Here is an 18,647-nt window from a genome sequence, read left to right on the forward strand (position 1 = left end):
TCATCTGTCTCGACGGATCTTGAGATCAATGATGAATCATCCTCAACAAAGACCTTTTCTATCAACTCTTCACCCGTGATGAGAAACCTAAGAAACAAAATGCCTTTGACTCATCCTGTCTCATCGTTTTCTCCATCATATCTAGAGGTCATGCCAGTAATGATGACCAACACCTCTACTGTGGAAGAAAAAATGGCTGAAATGGAACAAAGGGTCACCCTTCTCACAAAAGCACTTGAAGATAAGGACGTCCAAATTGCAACCCTGATGAACAAACTGGAAGTCCAAGATTCGGGTGAATCAAATCCAGACCTTGAGCACCCTCCTGGCTTTACATTGAAGGGAGAAAACGCTAAGGGTGATAAGGGAAAAGGAGGTGAAGGCACTTCTCAACAAGGACATTCCACCTCAATGGCCTCAATATCTGTCCAACAACCGGCAGGACATGATAACGAACACCATACGAGCACAATATGGAGGTTCTTCTACACATTCTCTCATATATTCAAAACCTTATACGAAGCGCATTGACGATATGAGAATGCCAAATGGGTATCAACCCCCCAAGTTCTTGCAATTCGATGGCAAGGGAAACCCTAAGCAACACGTTGCGCACTTTGTAGAAACCTGTGAGAACGCAGGGACTCGAGGAGGCCTCTTTGTAAAGCAATTTGTTCGTTCTCCGAAAGGGAATGCCTTTGATTGGTATACAGATTTGGAACCCGAGTCAATTGATAGTTGGGATCAGTTGGAAAGGGAGTTCCTTAACCGGTTTTACAAAGACGCGCCGCACGGTAAGCATGATGGAGCTTACCAATACTAAGCATGGAAAGACGAACCCGTTGTCGACTACATCGCCGGTGGCGTTCTTTGAGTTTAGATTGTAAGGATAGACCGTCCGAAATATCCGTCGTAGAAATGTGCATCCAAGGCATGCATTGGGGACTTCGTACATCCTACAAGGGGTAAAACCCCGAACATTCGAAGAATTGGCAACTCGTGCGCACGACATGGAATTGAGTATCTCTTGCCATGAAAATGTGAAACCTCCCGTACCTGAAGAAAAGAAAGAAAGGCGAGAAATAAGGAGAAATGACAGGAATACAAAAAGTAATGTCAAACACTCTATGAATGTCAACCCCGCCCTACCAAAATTTCAACAGGAAATGTAAAGGCTAACTAGAAGAGGCCCGAGGGAGGTCAACGACGTGAGACGCGTCGCTCATCACTCAAGGAATGGGAACAAAAGGTGTATCCTTTCCTTGACGCTGATATACCCGAAATGCTAGAACAACTGCTCAACTTGAAATTAATTGAATTGCCAGAATGCAAACGACCGGAAGAAGCAGGAAAGGTTGATGACCCGAACTATTGTAAGTATCATCGCATCATAAGTCATCCGATCCAAAAATGCTTTGTTCTTAAAGAACTCATCATGAAGCTAGCCAAGGAAAGGAAAATCGACTTAGATGTTGGTGATGTTGCTCAGTCAAACCTTGTAACATTTGCTTGCGAGTCGCCTAGTTGCATGTCTCCAACTACTAAGCAGAGGGTGAATACCACGTTCATCCGATTTGGTTCTTTGGAACCTGTTCAAGTTCAACTCTCACAAAAAGCATCTGATTATAATTCAAATGATGATAAAAAGTCAACAATGGATGAGGAAGAGGGTTGGACGTTGGTTACTCGTAAGAGATGGAAGAAAAGACGAGTATTCCCTCTTCATTTGATCACCCAAGAGTCCAGAAGAGCACAAAACCAAATTCAGCCGCAGTCAAGAAGAAAGAATGATAAAAGGAAAGAAAGACTAAGAACGGAAATGTGCGATGATTCGGCACAAACCCAAAAATTTCGAAGTCTTGTCACATTGGAAGAATTTTTCCCCATAAAATTCTTTCAAAACAAGTCAGCGGAGGCTGTTCACACGGTCTCTTGTTGTGAAGTTGATGAAAAACAAAAAGGTGTTGACCATGGTAGTTCAAATGAGACTTCATCATCTTTAGAACAACTCAAATCTCAGGTTGATAAAGTGGAACCCTCGCAATCCTCCACCTCACCGAAAGAAGAAATCATCCAAGCTCTTGAAGAGCCAAAGATTTACACTCCTTGTACCAATACACTTCAACAAACACAGGAATGTTTCGCGTGCTCCCCAGACTTGACTTTCACTGACGAAGATCTATTGTTAGGCCCTAAGCCTCACAATCGTCCACTTTATGTCTCTGGTTATGTTCGTGAACAAAAAATTGATTGCATTCTCATTGATGGAGGCTCAGCTATTAATATACTGCCGAAAATGACAATGAGACGACTTGGCCTTGCTATGGAGGAATTATCACACAGTCGCTTGGTCATACAAGGTTTTAACCAAGGAGGACAACGCGCCATCGGCATGATACACTTGGAGTTAATTATTGGAGAATTGACAAGTAATATTTTGTTCCATGTCATTGATGCCAAGACAACCTACAACATGTTGTTAGGACGTCCATGGATCCATGGGAACGGAATAGTGCCGTCAACTTTGCATCAATGTTTCAAGTATCTTCAAGGTGGAATAAAGAAAGTAGATGCCGACTTGAAGCCTTTTTCTGAAACTGAAGCTCACTTTGCTGATGCGAAGTTTTATGTAGAAGATGATATCCCTAGTGAAGTTCTCCCAGTTGAAGTCCTGTTCACGAAAAGCAAGCAGGGTGAAAAGAAGCATGTTAAATTCATCACTAGAAAGGATATTCCTTCCCCAAAGGAAGATCCAAGATATGGGAATAACCAGTCTAGTGAGTCTACTAGCAATTCAGAGAGAGCAGGTGAAAGTTCTGCAACTTCCAATAACCCTCCATTCCTCCGTTATGTACCATTGTCACACCGCAAAAACGGACAATCACCATTCACGGAATGCCTTCAATCTACAATGGATATGCGAAGACCTTCTACAAAGCTCACGATGAAGGATGTAGCCATGTTGAAAGAAAATCATGTAATGCCTTTAACCTCATCCACAAATCCTTTGCCCTCAAGGCCACTAAATGGATTCGTGAAGTCTTCACAAAGTTTGACAGAGCATGGTATTCTACCAAGTGAGCGGACGAAAGAATGGTTTGACCCAAAGGCATATAGGCTATTAGCCAAAGCAGGCTATGATTTCTCAAAACAAAGCGGCCTAGGGAAACTAATTCCAGAAGCCACTGGAGAAAAGATGCACGGCCTTAGTAAAACGCAAGGAAAAATGCGACTTGAAGGGCATGAAATTCCTATCCCAAAGACCGGAATAGGTTATACTCCAGAACCACCAGCTCAAATATGGATCAATAAAAGAAACAATGCTTCAAGTTCCCAATACATAACAGCAGAGGTTGATGAAAGTCCGAATCAGAGAAAAGATCACTCTTCATCATGCATCTCGCATTCGATCGCATTAAGGCTTCATCGTCACGAGTTACGTTGTTCGACAAAGTTGAATACGGCTTGTTTAACGCAAAGTCGGGACACTTTTGCGTGTGGATCAGTCTTTAATCGATTGGGGGCAACAAAAAGGCCCATTGATACTTGCTCTGAAAGTTTAATAAACTCTGAGGACCAAAAGGAGGAGAAAGCTAATGAGGAGATATGTAGTAGTATTCCTTCACGCATGAAGCGTAACTTTATCTTGGATATCAGCACTGAAGGAGCTCTCAAAGTCAAAAGGCGAACGATTGTACACACAAGTCAGTCACTCGTCCACAATGAGCAAAATGAAGAAGTATCATCCTCGTTTCACATTACAGTAGAAGAAGATACACTGTCAGATGATCAAGCCGCAAAGAATGAGGTCGATGAAGCTCCCCTAGCCTTGGAAGATGGAGTACAGGCTATAGTTGATGAACTTAAAGAGGTCAATTTAGGAACTACTGAAGAACCTCGACCAACTTTCATCAGTGCCCTTCTCACTCCTGCAGAAGAAGAAGGATACCTCCAGCTCCTGGTAGAATATAAAGATGTGTTTGCTTGGACTTACAAAGAAATGCCTGGGCTCAATCCAAGTATTGCTTTACACCATTTGGCAGTAAAGAAGGGCGTGCACCCAGTAAAACAAGCTCAAAGACGCTTTCGGCCTGAGCTTATCCCTCAAATAGAAACTGAGGTCAATAAGCTAATTGAGGCAGGCTTCATCCGTGAAGTACAGTATCCGGAGTGGATCGCTAATATCGTCCCTGTCAAAAAGAAGAATGGACAAATCCGGGTGTGCGTTGACTTCCGTGATCTGAACAATGCATGTCCCAAGGATGATTTTCCGTTGCCTATCACTGAGATCATGGTTGACGCTACTACTGGTCATGAAGCCTTATCTTTCATGGATGGCTCTTCTGGTTACAACCAAATTCGAATGAATCCTAAGGATGAAGAGTTCACAGCTTTTCGTACCCCTAAAGGTATTTACAGTTACAAAGAGATGCCTTTTGGATTAAAGAACGCTGGTGCTACTTATCAACGAGCCATGCAAAAGATCTTTGATAATGTACTTCATAAGTACGTGGAGTGTTATGTCGATGATCTGGTGGTTAAATCAAAAAGGAGGGAAGACCATCTGGTAGATTTGCGATCCGTGTTCAACCGCTTAAGAAAGTATCAGCTTAAAATGAACCCTCGCAAATGCGCTTTCGGTGTAACATCCGGGAAATTTCTTGGTTTCATTGTGAGGCACCGCGGTATTGAAGTTGACCAGTCCAAAATTGAAGCTATCCAGAAAATGCCAGAGCCTAAGAACCTTAGAGAAATTAGAGGCTTGCAAGGAAAACTAGCTTACATACTAAGATTCATTTCAAACTTTGCAGTACGATGTCAACAATTCAATAGATTAATGAAGAAGGATGCACACTTTCAATGGGATGAGGCTTGCAGAATGCTTTTGCGCGCATCAAAAGATACTTGCTTAATCCTCCAGCTTTAGGTGCTCCTATCCCGGAAAGCCTCCGGTGTTGTACATCGCGGCACAAGAAAGGTCTCTAGGTGCTCTTATGGCACAAGAAAATAAAGAAGGGAAAGAAAGAGCCCTTTATTATTTAAGTCGGACTCTCAATGGAGCTGAATTAAATTATTCTCCTATTGAAAAGATATGCCTCGCTCTTTTCTTTGCCGTAGACAAACTGGAACACTACATGCAAGCACATACGGTCCGTTTGATAGCAAAGGTGGACCCGATTAAATATGTCCTCTCCAGGCCGGTGGTTTCGGGTCGCATAGCTCAATGGGCAGTCTTGCTGCAACAATACGACCTTGCATATGTTCCGCAAAAAGCTATCAAAGGACAAGTATTGGCAGATTTCTTAGCCGATCACCCACCCATCCGATTGGGAGTTCTCTCGATGATTTCCCAGAGGAGGATGTGTTTTACATTGATGTAATGCCACCATGGATGATGTTTTTCGATGGGCCGCACGTCAAGAAGGAGCGGGGGCAGGTGTAGTGTTTGTTTCTCCACAACGACAAATACTTCTATATTCGTTCTCATTAAGTGAACTTTGCTCCAACAATGTAGCCGAATATCAAGCATTGATCATTGGTCTACAAATGGCCATTGAAATTGGCATATCGCATCTCGAAGTCTTTGGGGATTCCAAATTAATTATCAACCAAACCTTGGAGCAAGATGATGTCAAGAAAGAGGACCTTGTCCCTTATTGCAAATATGCGAAGAAGTTGCTCGCAAATTTTGAGGCAATTACATTGGAGCATATACCGAGGAAGGAGAATAGACAGGCCGATGCTTTAGCCAATTTGGCTACCACCTTAGCATTATCTCAAGAAGAGACAGCCAAAGTTGCTGTTTCCCAAAGGTGGGTGGTGCCTTCCGTGATTGAAGAAGAAAAAGAAGAAAAGCAAGCCAACGTCATCTCTGTATGCCTTGTCGAAAATGAAGATTGGCGACAAACAATCATTGAGTACCTTCAACATGGAAGACTCCCGGATGATGTACGCCACAAGACTGAAGTTCGGCGAAGGGCTGCTCGATTTATTTACTATAAAGAAACTCTCTTCCGCCGTTCATTTGATGGTTTGTTTCTCCGTTGCTTAGGAGAGGAAGAGGCTAAACAAGCCTTAGAAGAAGCTCATTCTGGAATATGTGGTGCACACCAATCAGGTCCTAAGTTACACTATAGGATCAAGCGAATGGGTTACTATTGGCCTACGATGGTGCAAGATTCCATGGAGTATGCTAAGAAGTGCGAAGCTTGTCAATATCATGCAAACTTCATCCATCAACCACCAGAACCTCTACACCCAACTGTAGCTTCTTGGCCTTTTGATGCATGGGGGCTTGACGCAATAGGACCATTACCAAAATCATCTGGCGGCCATTTGTACATCTTGGCTACAACTGATTACTTCTCGAAATGGGCAGAAGCTGTGCCTCTTAGGGAAGTAAAGAAAGAGACGGTGGTCAATTTTATCCGAACTCACTTGATCTATCGGTATGGTGTCCCTCGATATATCATAACCGATAATGGCAAACCGTTTCAGAATAGGTTGATGACAGAGTTGTGCGAGAAATTTGCATTCAAACATTACAATTCTTCTATGTACAATGCCCCAGCGAATGGATTAGCCGAAGCCTTTAACAAAACTCTTGGTAGTTTGTTAAAGAAAGTGGTATCCAAAACTAAGCGAGACTGGCATGAAAGAATTGGAGAAGCATTATGGGCATATCGAACAACATTTCGAATGCCTACTCAAGCAACCCCGTATTCTCTCGTTTATGGAGTAGAAGCTATCCTTCCCTTAGAACGCCAGATCCCATCACTACGGATTGCCATTCAAGAAGGATTAACTGAAGAGGAAAATGCCAAGCTTAGGTTGCAAGAGTTGGAGGCACTGGATGAGAAAAGGCTCGAGGCCCAACAACGCCTTGAGTGCTATCAAGCCCGTTTGTCAAGCGCATTCAATAAAAAAGTTAAACCACGATCATTCCAAGTTGGTGACTTAGTCCTCGCTGTTCGAAGACCTATCATCATGACTCATCGTACAGGCGGTAAGTTCACCTCGAAATGGGATGGACCTTATGTTGTACAAGAAGTCTACACTAATGGAGCTTACAAGTTGATTGACCAAGAGGGTGTAAGGATCGGCCCCATCAATGGGAAGTTCCTCAAACGCTTCTATGCTTGAAAATCAAGAATTGCTCCTCGGTAAGAGCTTAAACTACCCACTGCAGCACTATAAGGGTACATGATGTTTTCCCATTATCTTTGAAAGTGCACAAATAAGGAGAAATTAATCCCACTTTATGTCACCATTTGTGAGTGTGGCGTAGTGGTTGGATGCCTATGTCACCCTTGAGGCCAAGGTCTCTGGTTCGATTAGAGGTGATACCCACTATTGCACAATTGGTACCCATGAAATGCCGTGGGGTGTAGGGCAAGGATTACACACGTGAGCCCTCCCTTTTTGTAAACAAAAAAAAAAAATAAATAAAAATAAAACAAAAGAAAAACAAAGAAAAAAAAAATCATCAAAAACAAAGCAAAAGAAAAAAAAAAAAAAATCATCAAAAAAAAAAATTTTGTTTGAACTACGTAAATGACTTGATCCCTCTCCAGGGTACGTAGGCAGCTTAGTACTTTTCACTAAGTTCAGTCACATAAAAAGAAGAAGGACTGCCAGTTTAGCTTGAAGAGTTTGTCCAAAGGTCGTCAACATGCTTTCAAGAACCCTTTGATTGACAAGGCGTCGCTTAAGATCAATCAATTGCTCACTATATGATGTTCAAAGATCATTGTGGTAGAAAGTGATAGCTGCAAAGAATTGGTGTTACGTAGCTTTCCTTGAAATAATGATAACTTGATTCTCGGTTGTGGAGTAAAATAAAATCTTCAACCTCTGTTGCAAGGAATGGAGTCTGCATGGCATTGCTCATCTTTTGTGGACATATTCCCACATCTCTGAAGTATACTTTGCATCACTTATCTCCTGGGGGCATCTTTTTTGTACCTTTCAAGTCTAGGCTATATTGTCTCTCTTCTAGGATGTGCCCCTTCACAACTCTGAAATTTGAACCACATCATCTCCCTTCTGAGTGGTGTTGCTTCACATCATGTCTCTAAAATCTGGACAACGTCACCTTCCTCCAACATCTGAAGTTGATGTTGCATCATCTCTCCTCTAAGGGCATGTTCGTGCAATGTCAAAATCATGACAGCATTCTTCTCACATCTTCAAGGTTTTATTGGCATCTCTTTGCATCCTCAAAGTCTTGATGGGAGCTTCTTGAAACTTCAAGCTTCATTATAAAGGCCAATATTAGTACAGCTTCTGTGCAAATGGAGTGCTGACACGACTTCATGGCAAAGATGAATGTTGGCATAGCTTCTGTGCAAATTAAGTGTTGACGTAGCTTCATGGCAAAGATGAATGTTGGCATAGCTTCTGTGCAAATGGAGTGTTGACACGACTTCATGGCAAAGATGAATGTTGGCATAGCTTCTGTGCAAATGAAGTGTTGACGTAGCTTCATGGCAAAGATGAATGTTGGCATAGCTTCTGTGCAAATGAAGTGTTGACGTAGCTTCATGGCAAAAATGAATGTTGGCATAGCTTCTGTGCAAATGAAGTGTTGACGTAGTTTCATGGCAAAAATGAATGTTGGCATGGCTTCTGTGCAAATGGAGTGTTGACACGACTGCATGACAAAAATGGATGTCGGCACGACTTCAATATAGATAAACTATTGGCCCAGCTTCGATGCAAATGAAGTGTTGACATAGCTTCATGGCAAAGATGAATGTTGGCATGGCTTCTGTGCAAATGAAGTGTTGACGTAGCTTTATGGGCGATAGCATTATTGTCTAGCTGAATATTCTCATGGAAACGTCGTTGCAAAGACGAATATCACTAAAAGATTGTTGATGCAAGAAAAGAATGTTACAACATGAAGGCATACGCTCTTGCAACGTTGCTATCAATGAAATACAAAGTCACCAAATGAAGGCAAACACTTCTATGAGAACGTCAGCGTGAAGTTTGATATCAAAACCCAAAGATCAAGGAAACTGAGCTGCAAAACAAAAACAAGCAACAACAAAAAAGCAAAGTCAGAAGAAAATCTCATTGCATGGCTAAACAAAGGATAAAAAAAAAAAAAAAAAAATCTTAAAAGCTGGAGAAGAAGACTGAAGGCTGGTTCTTGCCCAATCTTCGAATCCTTGAAATAAAGCATCATGATTCCCTAAAAAAAAAAAAAAAAAATCAGTGAAAATTTTAATAATAATAACAAATAAATAATGAATTTAAAAAAAAAAAAAAAAGATCTCTACACTTTTATTCAGAAGATTACACTTTGAATAAATGTATGTATGCCCGTATGGCTTTATATAGAAAAATTTCTGGGATAAACAGACAAAAAAAAGAGGAGGAGTCCAACAATGCTGCTTCTCTTCCAAATTTTCAAAGTTCTCTGACAAAGATGACCCAAAGATCAACATTCAGCGGCCACCATAATGTCTTCATCCTGTCAGGGCCGCCACCAGAATTTCTGCATCCTATCAGGGCGGCCACCACAAAATTAGACCAGAGAAAAAAAGAAAGCCATAAGTCCAACAAAGACCCACGACTTTCTCGTCCAAGTTTGTGAAAATACAGACCTTATTTCACAAATCTGACACCACAGGAGTCTTCTACAGCCTTCGATCCGGCAAACCTGAAAGTTACTGGCCCAGATACCCGGCCACGCGCCGCCACAAATTCTCAGTGACCCGCGGGTTTCTTATTCAAAACTGTGCAAATCTATGCACAATTTCACAAAACCGACCATATAGCAGTCTTCTACAGCCTTATAACTGCAATATGTGAAAATTTCAAGCCCAAACGATGAGCCACGCGCCTCCACGTGCCGCCAGAAGGTCCGGCAAGCCCAGCGTCAGTTGCACGCGCTCCCACGCGCCGCTAGATGATCACACGCGCTCCCACGTGCCGGCAGTCTCTCACGCGCTTGCACGCGCCACGCGTGACACGCGCCCCAGGTCGCTGACGTCATGGATGACATCATCATACCGACCTGGTTCAACCCGAAAACCCGACCCGGATCGGACCGACTGGGAAAAAAAAAAAAAAAAAAAACTTTGACAAATTAAGACTTTGACTTTGACCAAAAAGTCAAAATTTTCAAAACGGACCTGTCCCACTCAATTTTTCGCGTACTTTCCAATTTTGGGGTCTGTTTCTTCAATCGAGGCTCGAAAATTGCACAACAGTCCAATTTCTAAAAAAATTGACTTTTGCACAAATTTTGACCAAAAGTCAAAATTTTTAAGATTGACCTGTCTTGCTCAATTTTTCGCGTACTTTCCAATTTTGGGGTCTATTTATTCATTTTAGAATCCAAAATTGCTCAAAATAGTGTGATTCTACAACTATGGGCTTTGATGTAAACTTTGACCGAAGATCAAGATGGTCAAGCAAAACTTGTCCTATCAGGTTTTCGCAAAGATTTTGATTTTGGTATTTGTTTTGAACTTAGAGACTACATCCGCTTCTCCAAAGTACTAGCGGTGTCCAAAATTTAAGCTCTCAAGATCAAAATTTGAGATCCATCCATTTGGTCTGGATTCCCTCAAAATTATCCTCCAGACTTGATCAAGGCTCCCAAAACAGACGAACTCTCACAAGTATGTCTCAAAATTGAAATTACATTGGGTCACTGCTTCAACCTATTATTTTCGTCGGTGCCTACCAGTCTCCAACCTAACGTTCCCATTCGGCGCCTACCATTCTCATCCACCGTTCCCATTCGGCGTCTACCATTCTCATCCACCATTCCGACCGAGAAGTCTCATCCGCCATTCTTAACTACCCAACTACCATTCTTCATCTCTTCGCTATAAATAGAAGGGCCGGATTCGCTAAGTCCATCAAGAAAAAAAAAACACATACACTGAGTTATGAAATGAAAATTTGCTTCTTTCAAATTTTCAAATCCTCCTTCTCACAGCCAGTTCTCACTATGGTCTCGTCATTCTCAATACCAAGCAACCAAGATCACTTCATGATCAGTTTGAATTCAACCCCTTCATGGTTCAGTAGCAACCCTTCTCACAACATCATCACTATTTTAAGATTCAAACAAATTTTGTTTCCTCACATAATGACCACGTTTGTTCATAGAGTTATTCATAACAAGGTCGGCATCGTTGTTCCATGCTTTCTTGGATTTGGTTCACCAGGAAATCCAAGTCCAGCAGAGACACCCGTTCCTAAGACCAGGGCTTCCGTAGTCTCTCTTCAACTGTTTGGTCTCCCAATAGAAGCGGTGGTTCAGAACAAACAGCAGCTTGGCTGGTTTCTAAAACCAGGATCACAAGTTAGCTCCATCTTTCATTTGTTATGCTTTCCCAATAAAAATGCATCAAGTGAAGATGGTAAGAAGTGTTGGGGTATCCTACAAATTGTCTCCCATCCAACACTTGTGATGACCTCCAAGGTACCAGCTCATCAGAAATTAGCCTTTGGTTTAGGTGAAGGGTTACCAAAGCCTCATCCCATGTTTCCGCCATTATGGGGTCCAAAGGTCATCATTGCCGGTACCACAAAACACACTTTCTGGAATTACTCCAACTTAAGATCAGCTTGAAGAATTTCAGAAAATATACTTCTGAAATTACTTCAACTTAATGTCCGTTAGTATGGTCCAGTTACACAGGCGCATTCAACGACTTGTTGACGGACATCATTCAGCATGCAGCCAGTCCCACATCCGAAGGTGTACTTCCCAGAGACATCTACGCCAGAGAGTCCCCAACATGCAGGGTCAGGGCCATGGTGTCATATGTCTCACCCATTCACTTCGCTTCATCACCATCTTCTTTCACCATCAACAACAACATGCCCAAAATCCCTTCTGAAATTACCTCAACTTAACCAGAGTGATGCGATAACGCAAGCACATTCGACCACACTCCCACATGTTCTCTCTGTGACCCGAAGTATACCCTTCAGATATAACTTCACCAGAAGTCCTCAAAAATAAGAGGCTAGCTCCAGAGCTCTGCATGCTGTATGCCAACATTCTCACCTCTTCTCCATCTTCAACACCCTGTGATCGCCACCAACAATCCAAAATACTCTTCCGAAATTACCTCAGCTTAACATCTACCGAAATGTTTCAATCTTGCAAGTACATCCAACTTCTTGCAAATAACTTTCAGCCCCACCAACCCACTCCAAGTACCATTGAATACTCTTCTGAAATTACTTTGACTTAACCTTTGCTCAGAAAGCTCGGTCACACGAGTACATTCAAATACGGGCAGACCCCTTCTCAGTCTCATCAAAACCTTTCATATGGGTGGGTCTACTCTTCTGCAATTACTTCATCCTGCTAAAAGCTCCACCACCTTCAGCTATTTCACTAGAAGAGTCAAGTATAAAAAGGAATCCACTTTCTTTCAAGACTCATTCATTCACCACACTCTAAAAAAAACTGTGTGCATGAACGAGTCTCGAGGGGGCATTTGTAGAAAGGGAAAATTCCCGACCTATCACAAGCTGACACATCATACTACCAAAGTCCACAAAATACAACCAATTACAAAGCGCCACGTACTGCTGCTAGGTTTTGCCATCACTATTTAGAAACCAGTAGAAATTCACCAAGTGTCATTGAAATGAAGGCATGAAACTGCATCAGCAGGTGTAAGCGATGACACAGGCAGCCTCGCACGTGTAAGCAGTGACACAAGCACTCAGCACGTGTAAGCGATGACATAAGCGGACCAATCAAGCTGTGACAAGTGTCACCAATCAGACTCCGCCACGTGTCGCTCACCTACCCCTAAACTCTTATAAATAGAAGCCTCCCCAAGACATTGAAGGGGAGACAACAGAGAGAACAGAGAGAAGGAAGAAGATATCTTGAGTTCAGAAACCCAGAAGCTCTACCAGGATCAAACCTCAAAGCCTCCAAGAAATTCAAGAACTTCAACCTCGAATACAAACAACATTCGAAGCAAAATCATCCAAACTACTCGTCCAGATCTCAAAGTTCACTGGAATCAAGCTCAAAAGCCTCCAAAAACCTCAACAGACCATAAATCAACGAAGCTCTACGGAATCAAGCCTCTAAAGCACCGAAGAACTTCCACCACAAACCTTCAAACACGAAGAACACACGAAGAACACGAAGAACACACGAAGAACACGAAGAACAAAGAATTTCTAACAAGCTCATAGCCAGAGATTCATTGTAATTCCGTTTCAAAGATCTTCGATCCATTCCTCAGCCAAATTGAAGAATATCTTATGTTCAAATCAAAATCACATTACCACAATTCCAATCAATAAATCTTTCAAGGAGATCGAATCAGAGGATCACTCCTTTGTAATTACAGAGAATTGTACCACACATTTATCAATACAAATTTGTATTTGTGAAACTATTTTACTTGTTTGATTTATTTCGAACTAAAAAATTTAGTCGTCTACAATAAGTGTGAAATAAAAACAAAATTTCAGCTATAATTGTGAACACCATTTCACAATTATAACTAAAATTGTGTATTCAAAACATAATTTTAGCTGAAGTGCGTGCAACAATAATTACTATTTATATAATATCATGCCTACTAGGCCACTACACTCCCCAAATGTTGCTCCTCAAATGTTGTAGGGCTAGGTATGGGTTGAATTGAGTCCTTAGTAGCTTCCAATCACCTTACAAAAGAAAAGTGACATTTTAAATTTATAGTTTGGTGCTCACTTATATCTCACTTATATATATGTTGGGTATATATGTGTGAATGAAATCATATATATACATATACAAAAAAGATATAAGCGTGTTGTTAATATAGCATAGTTGGACCTAAAGTCATAGATTTCAGGTTTTAAGTTGAGTGGTGTCTTTGTGCTTACCGAAAAAAAAGGATAGATTATTATTTATATTTTTATTGATAAAAAAAGATTTTGGGGATTTGTCAAATCCTTTAGCTACCCTCAGTAAACCAATTGAAAAAGAAAATATTCTTGTGAACTAGGATTTCAAACAAATGTGGTTGTTCAAAAGATTATTTGTCATTCTTATTTAACCACCAAATCAATTGTAGATCAACTCATCAATTATGTTGGAAACATATTACTACTATTTCTCAAGATTGTCTTGTGAGTTTGAGTTGAGATTTATAGCATGACAAGTTCAACATAATACATTCCTTTGGATTTGATGAATTTCATCATGCAATTCCTAATCCCCAAGAACCATGAAAATAACCCGAGATTACCGGTTATTTGTATTGAATTGGAGCTCTCTGGCTGACGGTCCAAATTTCTAGATTTCTTCAATATAGTGGACATCTGTAGGATTTTATGGTCTGCATCACCTCAATTTTCACTGTGGTCAGCCATGTCCATGGTTTTCTCCCTCTTTGCTCTCTAGGTAATAGATGTCATTACAGCTCAAATGATTAAAATGATTCATTTCATTGAAAAAAAAAATTCAATTTTGCTTAAGGATCACGACCATTTTGCTTTATAGATACTCCAAATCTCTAACTATTGGGTTGCTTTATGAAAATTCTGAGTTAACCATTGGGAGTAATGTTGAAAAGATCAATTTTTTTTTTTTGTTTTTAACCGAAGTTACCCAAAAGCTACAATCTTTGTTTGAAACACATTGTTTTGTTATTTGGTTAAGTGGGGCAGGCTAGTTGCTTAAACCTTTCCATCTCAAAGAGCTTAGGAAGTTGCTTGTTAGCCCCATGGCTTATGGCTACCCAAGCTTATCTATCAATGCGTAGCATACATCAAATGAATGGCAATATGGGCCTTGCCCATTTGAATATCTCCAATGATGTAGGCATATCAAATATATACATAGGTTGTTGATGCAGATGAAAGAAGAAGGGATTGTCTTTAGAGAGGCCCTTTTCCTTTTGATTATGTATTATGGGACAACTAGTTCTCCCAAGAAAGCAACTAGGTTGCTTTTGGATATAAGGGGTGTTTATTCTTGTGAACCAAGTTTTTAATCTTATAGTGTTGTATTGGATATGTTGTGGCTGAAAATTGTTCCAAGGTTGCACCAATGTTTTCTATGACACGTTGAGTAAGGGTTTTTCTTTCTCCTACTGTTTACACATTTGACGTGGTGATGCGATAAAATCACTTTGTTTGTTAATGTGGTGGATTCTGCGTTCTCTCTAATTAGGGACATGGCAAGAAGTTGGCGTGTACGGAATTCGGTGTTAGAAAAATATTATGGAGCAAATAAGAAATTGACTCCTAATGTGTCTACTTGAACATAATATTGAAGTAGTGAAAACCCTTGAGTCCTACGTAGGAAATGATAGAGAATATGAGTTTATATGTTTATGGGTTGGACAATGGGTTGGGCTTTAGACATGTGTGGACTAGGCCATCTCGTCCAAATAATAATAATATTTTATAATTTTATTTTTAGAGTCAGTAAGTTTGTATACAACAGTTATTCCCGAAATAGTGTGTTTGTTCAGCAACATATATGTTCATAGTCCCTAATTTATGAAAGCAATTTTTTTTAGAAACTCTCCCAGAGAAAATATTTTGTGCATTAGCGTTTGAGTCAAAGAAAGCAAAATAGACATAGATTAGTTCGCAGAGCATGGACCTTGTATGCTTATTCTCCAAGTTGTAGATTATTTTATCCTGGGAGGCAAACGTCCGTGAGTCTCAAAGTATCACAGATTGTGTGAGGGGCGAAATCTGCTTTAACGAGATTGTGTTAAACACAAGACTTGATTTGTATCATTTATCATTCAAGCATTTCTATGAGTTTTTAATTATCTTGCAGATTTCTTCTTTTATATATAATATCTAATGATGCCGAAAATTGTCAGTAAGCCACACGGTCCTCAAGTATCCTAGACAAGAATCTGCACAACACAAAAGTTGAAAACCTTAAGAGGAGTATTGGTGTGGTACTAACTAAATACCCTCCGACGGTCAAGTTAGAGAAATCTCTTTCTCACAACTCTAGAGTGCCAGAGCAGGGGTGAATTATGCGTACCTTGATTCATGAAGGTTTTGGGGTATTTATAGTAGCGTAGGGTTGACATTCATGCCTTGGTTAAGAAGTTCTTTTCTTATAGTAGTGAATCTCCTTAATTTGCGTATCTCACGGAGTTCTTTCCTTGTAGGAGTCTTTTTGATTAGGGTTAAGCGTGTAGCACAAGATGTCTCCTTATACACAGATACATGGAGATCAAGTAAGGCCATGTTAGATTTGACGGAGGTTTGCTTATTCTCTTCAGCTTGTTCCAGTTAGCTTTTGGTGTCGTCACCAAGGTAGGGTCGTCAACCTCGGTATGGAGCTGTAGACTCTATGATGTGATCGTCTGTCATAGGCAATGTTGACGGCCTTATCACGCCGTCGTCGTCTTTCGCCCTTTCATGGTTGGACTACAATTTTACCCTTATCAATATCTATTTATTGTTTTTGCCTATCACATATTTTTGTGTTTTTCTTATAATTAGATCTATATGTTGTTTTTTTTTGCTTAATCACAAAAGTAAATTGTTCAAATTTATCCAACATTCAATAGTATACTAGAGTCTGATACGTGCACTTTCTAAGAATCATAGAGTGAATGAAAGCATTGAAACTTTCGGACTAAAATATTTCTTGTCGATCTATGGCCTTTGCAAGCTCAATTGATCGGATGCATGAGGCAAACTAAGTTGGTTGATGGGATGCTTATTTGGGGTTCCTCCCCTAATTCTATAACTTATGGACTTCCTATGCATGAATGCGTAGAATGAGGCAAGTTGATGAAGAAAGGGCATTGTTTAACAAAGTGCCAGGTCCAAATCTTGTGCTTGTCAATACCTTAATTGATTGGTATGTGACTAGTGCATGGTTTGATGAAGCCAAGGCTGTAATGTATGATTGCTTTGCTAAATAACAGCAATGTGTCTCTGACGTCTTTTAGGTTTAACATATTGGTCGTGGACTTTGCAAGAAGGTTGTTTGCCTTCAGCTTATGAATTGGTTAATGAGATGGCATTAGAGGACCCTTTATGATGTTTTAAATGAATGAGTAAATTGTAAATTACACCCTAAAGTTTTGGGGTGATTAAATTGTATGCCCTGAAGTTTCAAAATTTGAATTTTACTTCCTGAAATTTGGGGTGTTTGGATTTTACATCCTTACGTTTTAGAACTTGGATTTTACCCCCCTAAAGTTTAGGGTTGTTTGGATTTTGCACCCAAAAATTTTGAAACTTTAAGGCGTAAAATCCAAACACCCAAAATTTTAGAGAGTAAAATCCAAATACTTCTAAAATATAGGGGTAAAATCTAAATTCTGAAATATCAAGGTGTAAAATTGAATCATCACCAAACTTTATGAGGTAAAATCCAAATTCTGAAATTTCAAGATGTAAAATCCAATCACCCCCAAACTTTAGGGTTGTAATTTACAATTTACCAAAAATAAAATGTCAGATAAGAGAGTGTTTGTTTGAGAATTGTTTATTTTTGGTAGCTTATTTGCATAGTATTTCTCAAAAGATATAGTTTTTGGTAATTTTATGTTAAATGAGTTAAAAAAAAAAACTAAAAACTAGTTTATTTATAATAAAAAAAAAAGTTAGATTATAGGCAAAAAAAAAGTTGAGACAAAAAAAAAGAGAATTTTTGTTCAAAAATTCTCTTGGCATTAGCTTTTTAAAACCTCACATTTTCTTATTTTTATTACTTTTTTTCAAGGTACAAATATACTTTAACACGCTTTCAACAAAAAAAATTAGATAAATTATTTCCAAATAGACATTAATCTATCTACATTGGGGTATAATTGCCTTATATGTGTACTCAGTACAAAAATGAAAAGGTTCAAGAAGTTTTGGAAATGATTGGTGAAAATTTTAGCAATGGATGTAAACATAATGATATATTTACATTTGAATTTGTAATATCTAAAATGTCTAAGGCCAAAAAATATGGAATGATTTTTCCATTTATTTTATATCAACAAATGTGTCACAAGTTGTATATATGATTTTTGCCATATGAATAATTCATTATCAAGTTTTATTTTATTTTATTTTATTTTTATGAAACAAATGACAAGTAATTTAATACAGTATTTATTAAGGTAATTTACTTTTTTTTTTAAATTATTAGTCAAATTCAAGAAATTTAAAATGTTACTTTAACTAAAATCAGTTTCAAGAATTTTAAAATAAATAATTATTTTAATCATCCATCCATCGTACTTATGTACAAAAAATCTAAAAGAGCAATAAAACAAGTGGGAAATTCATAAAGCGAAGTTCGGAAGGCTTAGTGCCCATTTGGTTGGGCTTTTAGGGGCTGAAACGCAGCTTTATGTAAAAGTTGGGTTGCTTTGGGCGTTTGGTGAAGCAAAAACGCAACTTTTGGGTAAAAGTTGCGTTTTGAGCCAAGGAAAAAACACCCAATCCGTTTATGGAGGTCTGAAGGTCCATAAATAAAAAGTTCAGCAATTTTTAACCATTCGTTAGGCGAGTCCGAAAATTACCAAATTACCCTGACCTTCATTCCTCTCGTCTCATCTCTCTACTTCGCTGGGTGAATCTTCTTCCTTTTCTTCTGCTTTCTCCGTCTTCTTCTTCGTCTTCTCTGCTTCTTCCTCTTCTTCTGCTTCGTTCGTCTTCTCTGATTTGTG

The 18,647-nt window shown here is 39.6% G+C and overlaps 1 protein-coding gene across 1 annotated transcript; it reads left to right on the forward strand.

Moving 5' to 3' along the window:
• Nucleotides 1–5,547: 5,547 nt before the first annotated feature.
• On the forward strand, nt 5,548–9,724 carry LOC142625246 (uncharacterized). The gene is made up of 2 exons (XM_075798934.1): nt 5,548–5,949; nt 9,641–9,724. Exons 1-2 carry the CDS (start codon nt 5,548–5,550, stop codon nt 9,722–9,724), a joined length of 486 nt encoding a protein of 161 aa, XP_075655049.1.
• Nucleotides 9,725–18,647: the final 8,923 nt, after the last annotated feature.

Source organism: Castanea sativa, chromosome 2, assembly GCF_040712315.1.
Source record: "Castanea sativa cultivar Marrone di Chiusa Pesio chromosome 2, ASM4071231v1".
NCBI classification, from domain to species: domain Eukaryota; kingdom Viridiplantae; phylum Streptophyta; class Magnoliopsida; order Fagales; family Fagaceae; genus Castanea; species Castanea sativa.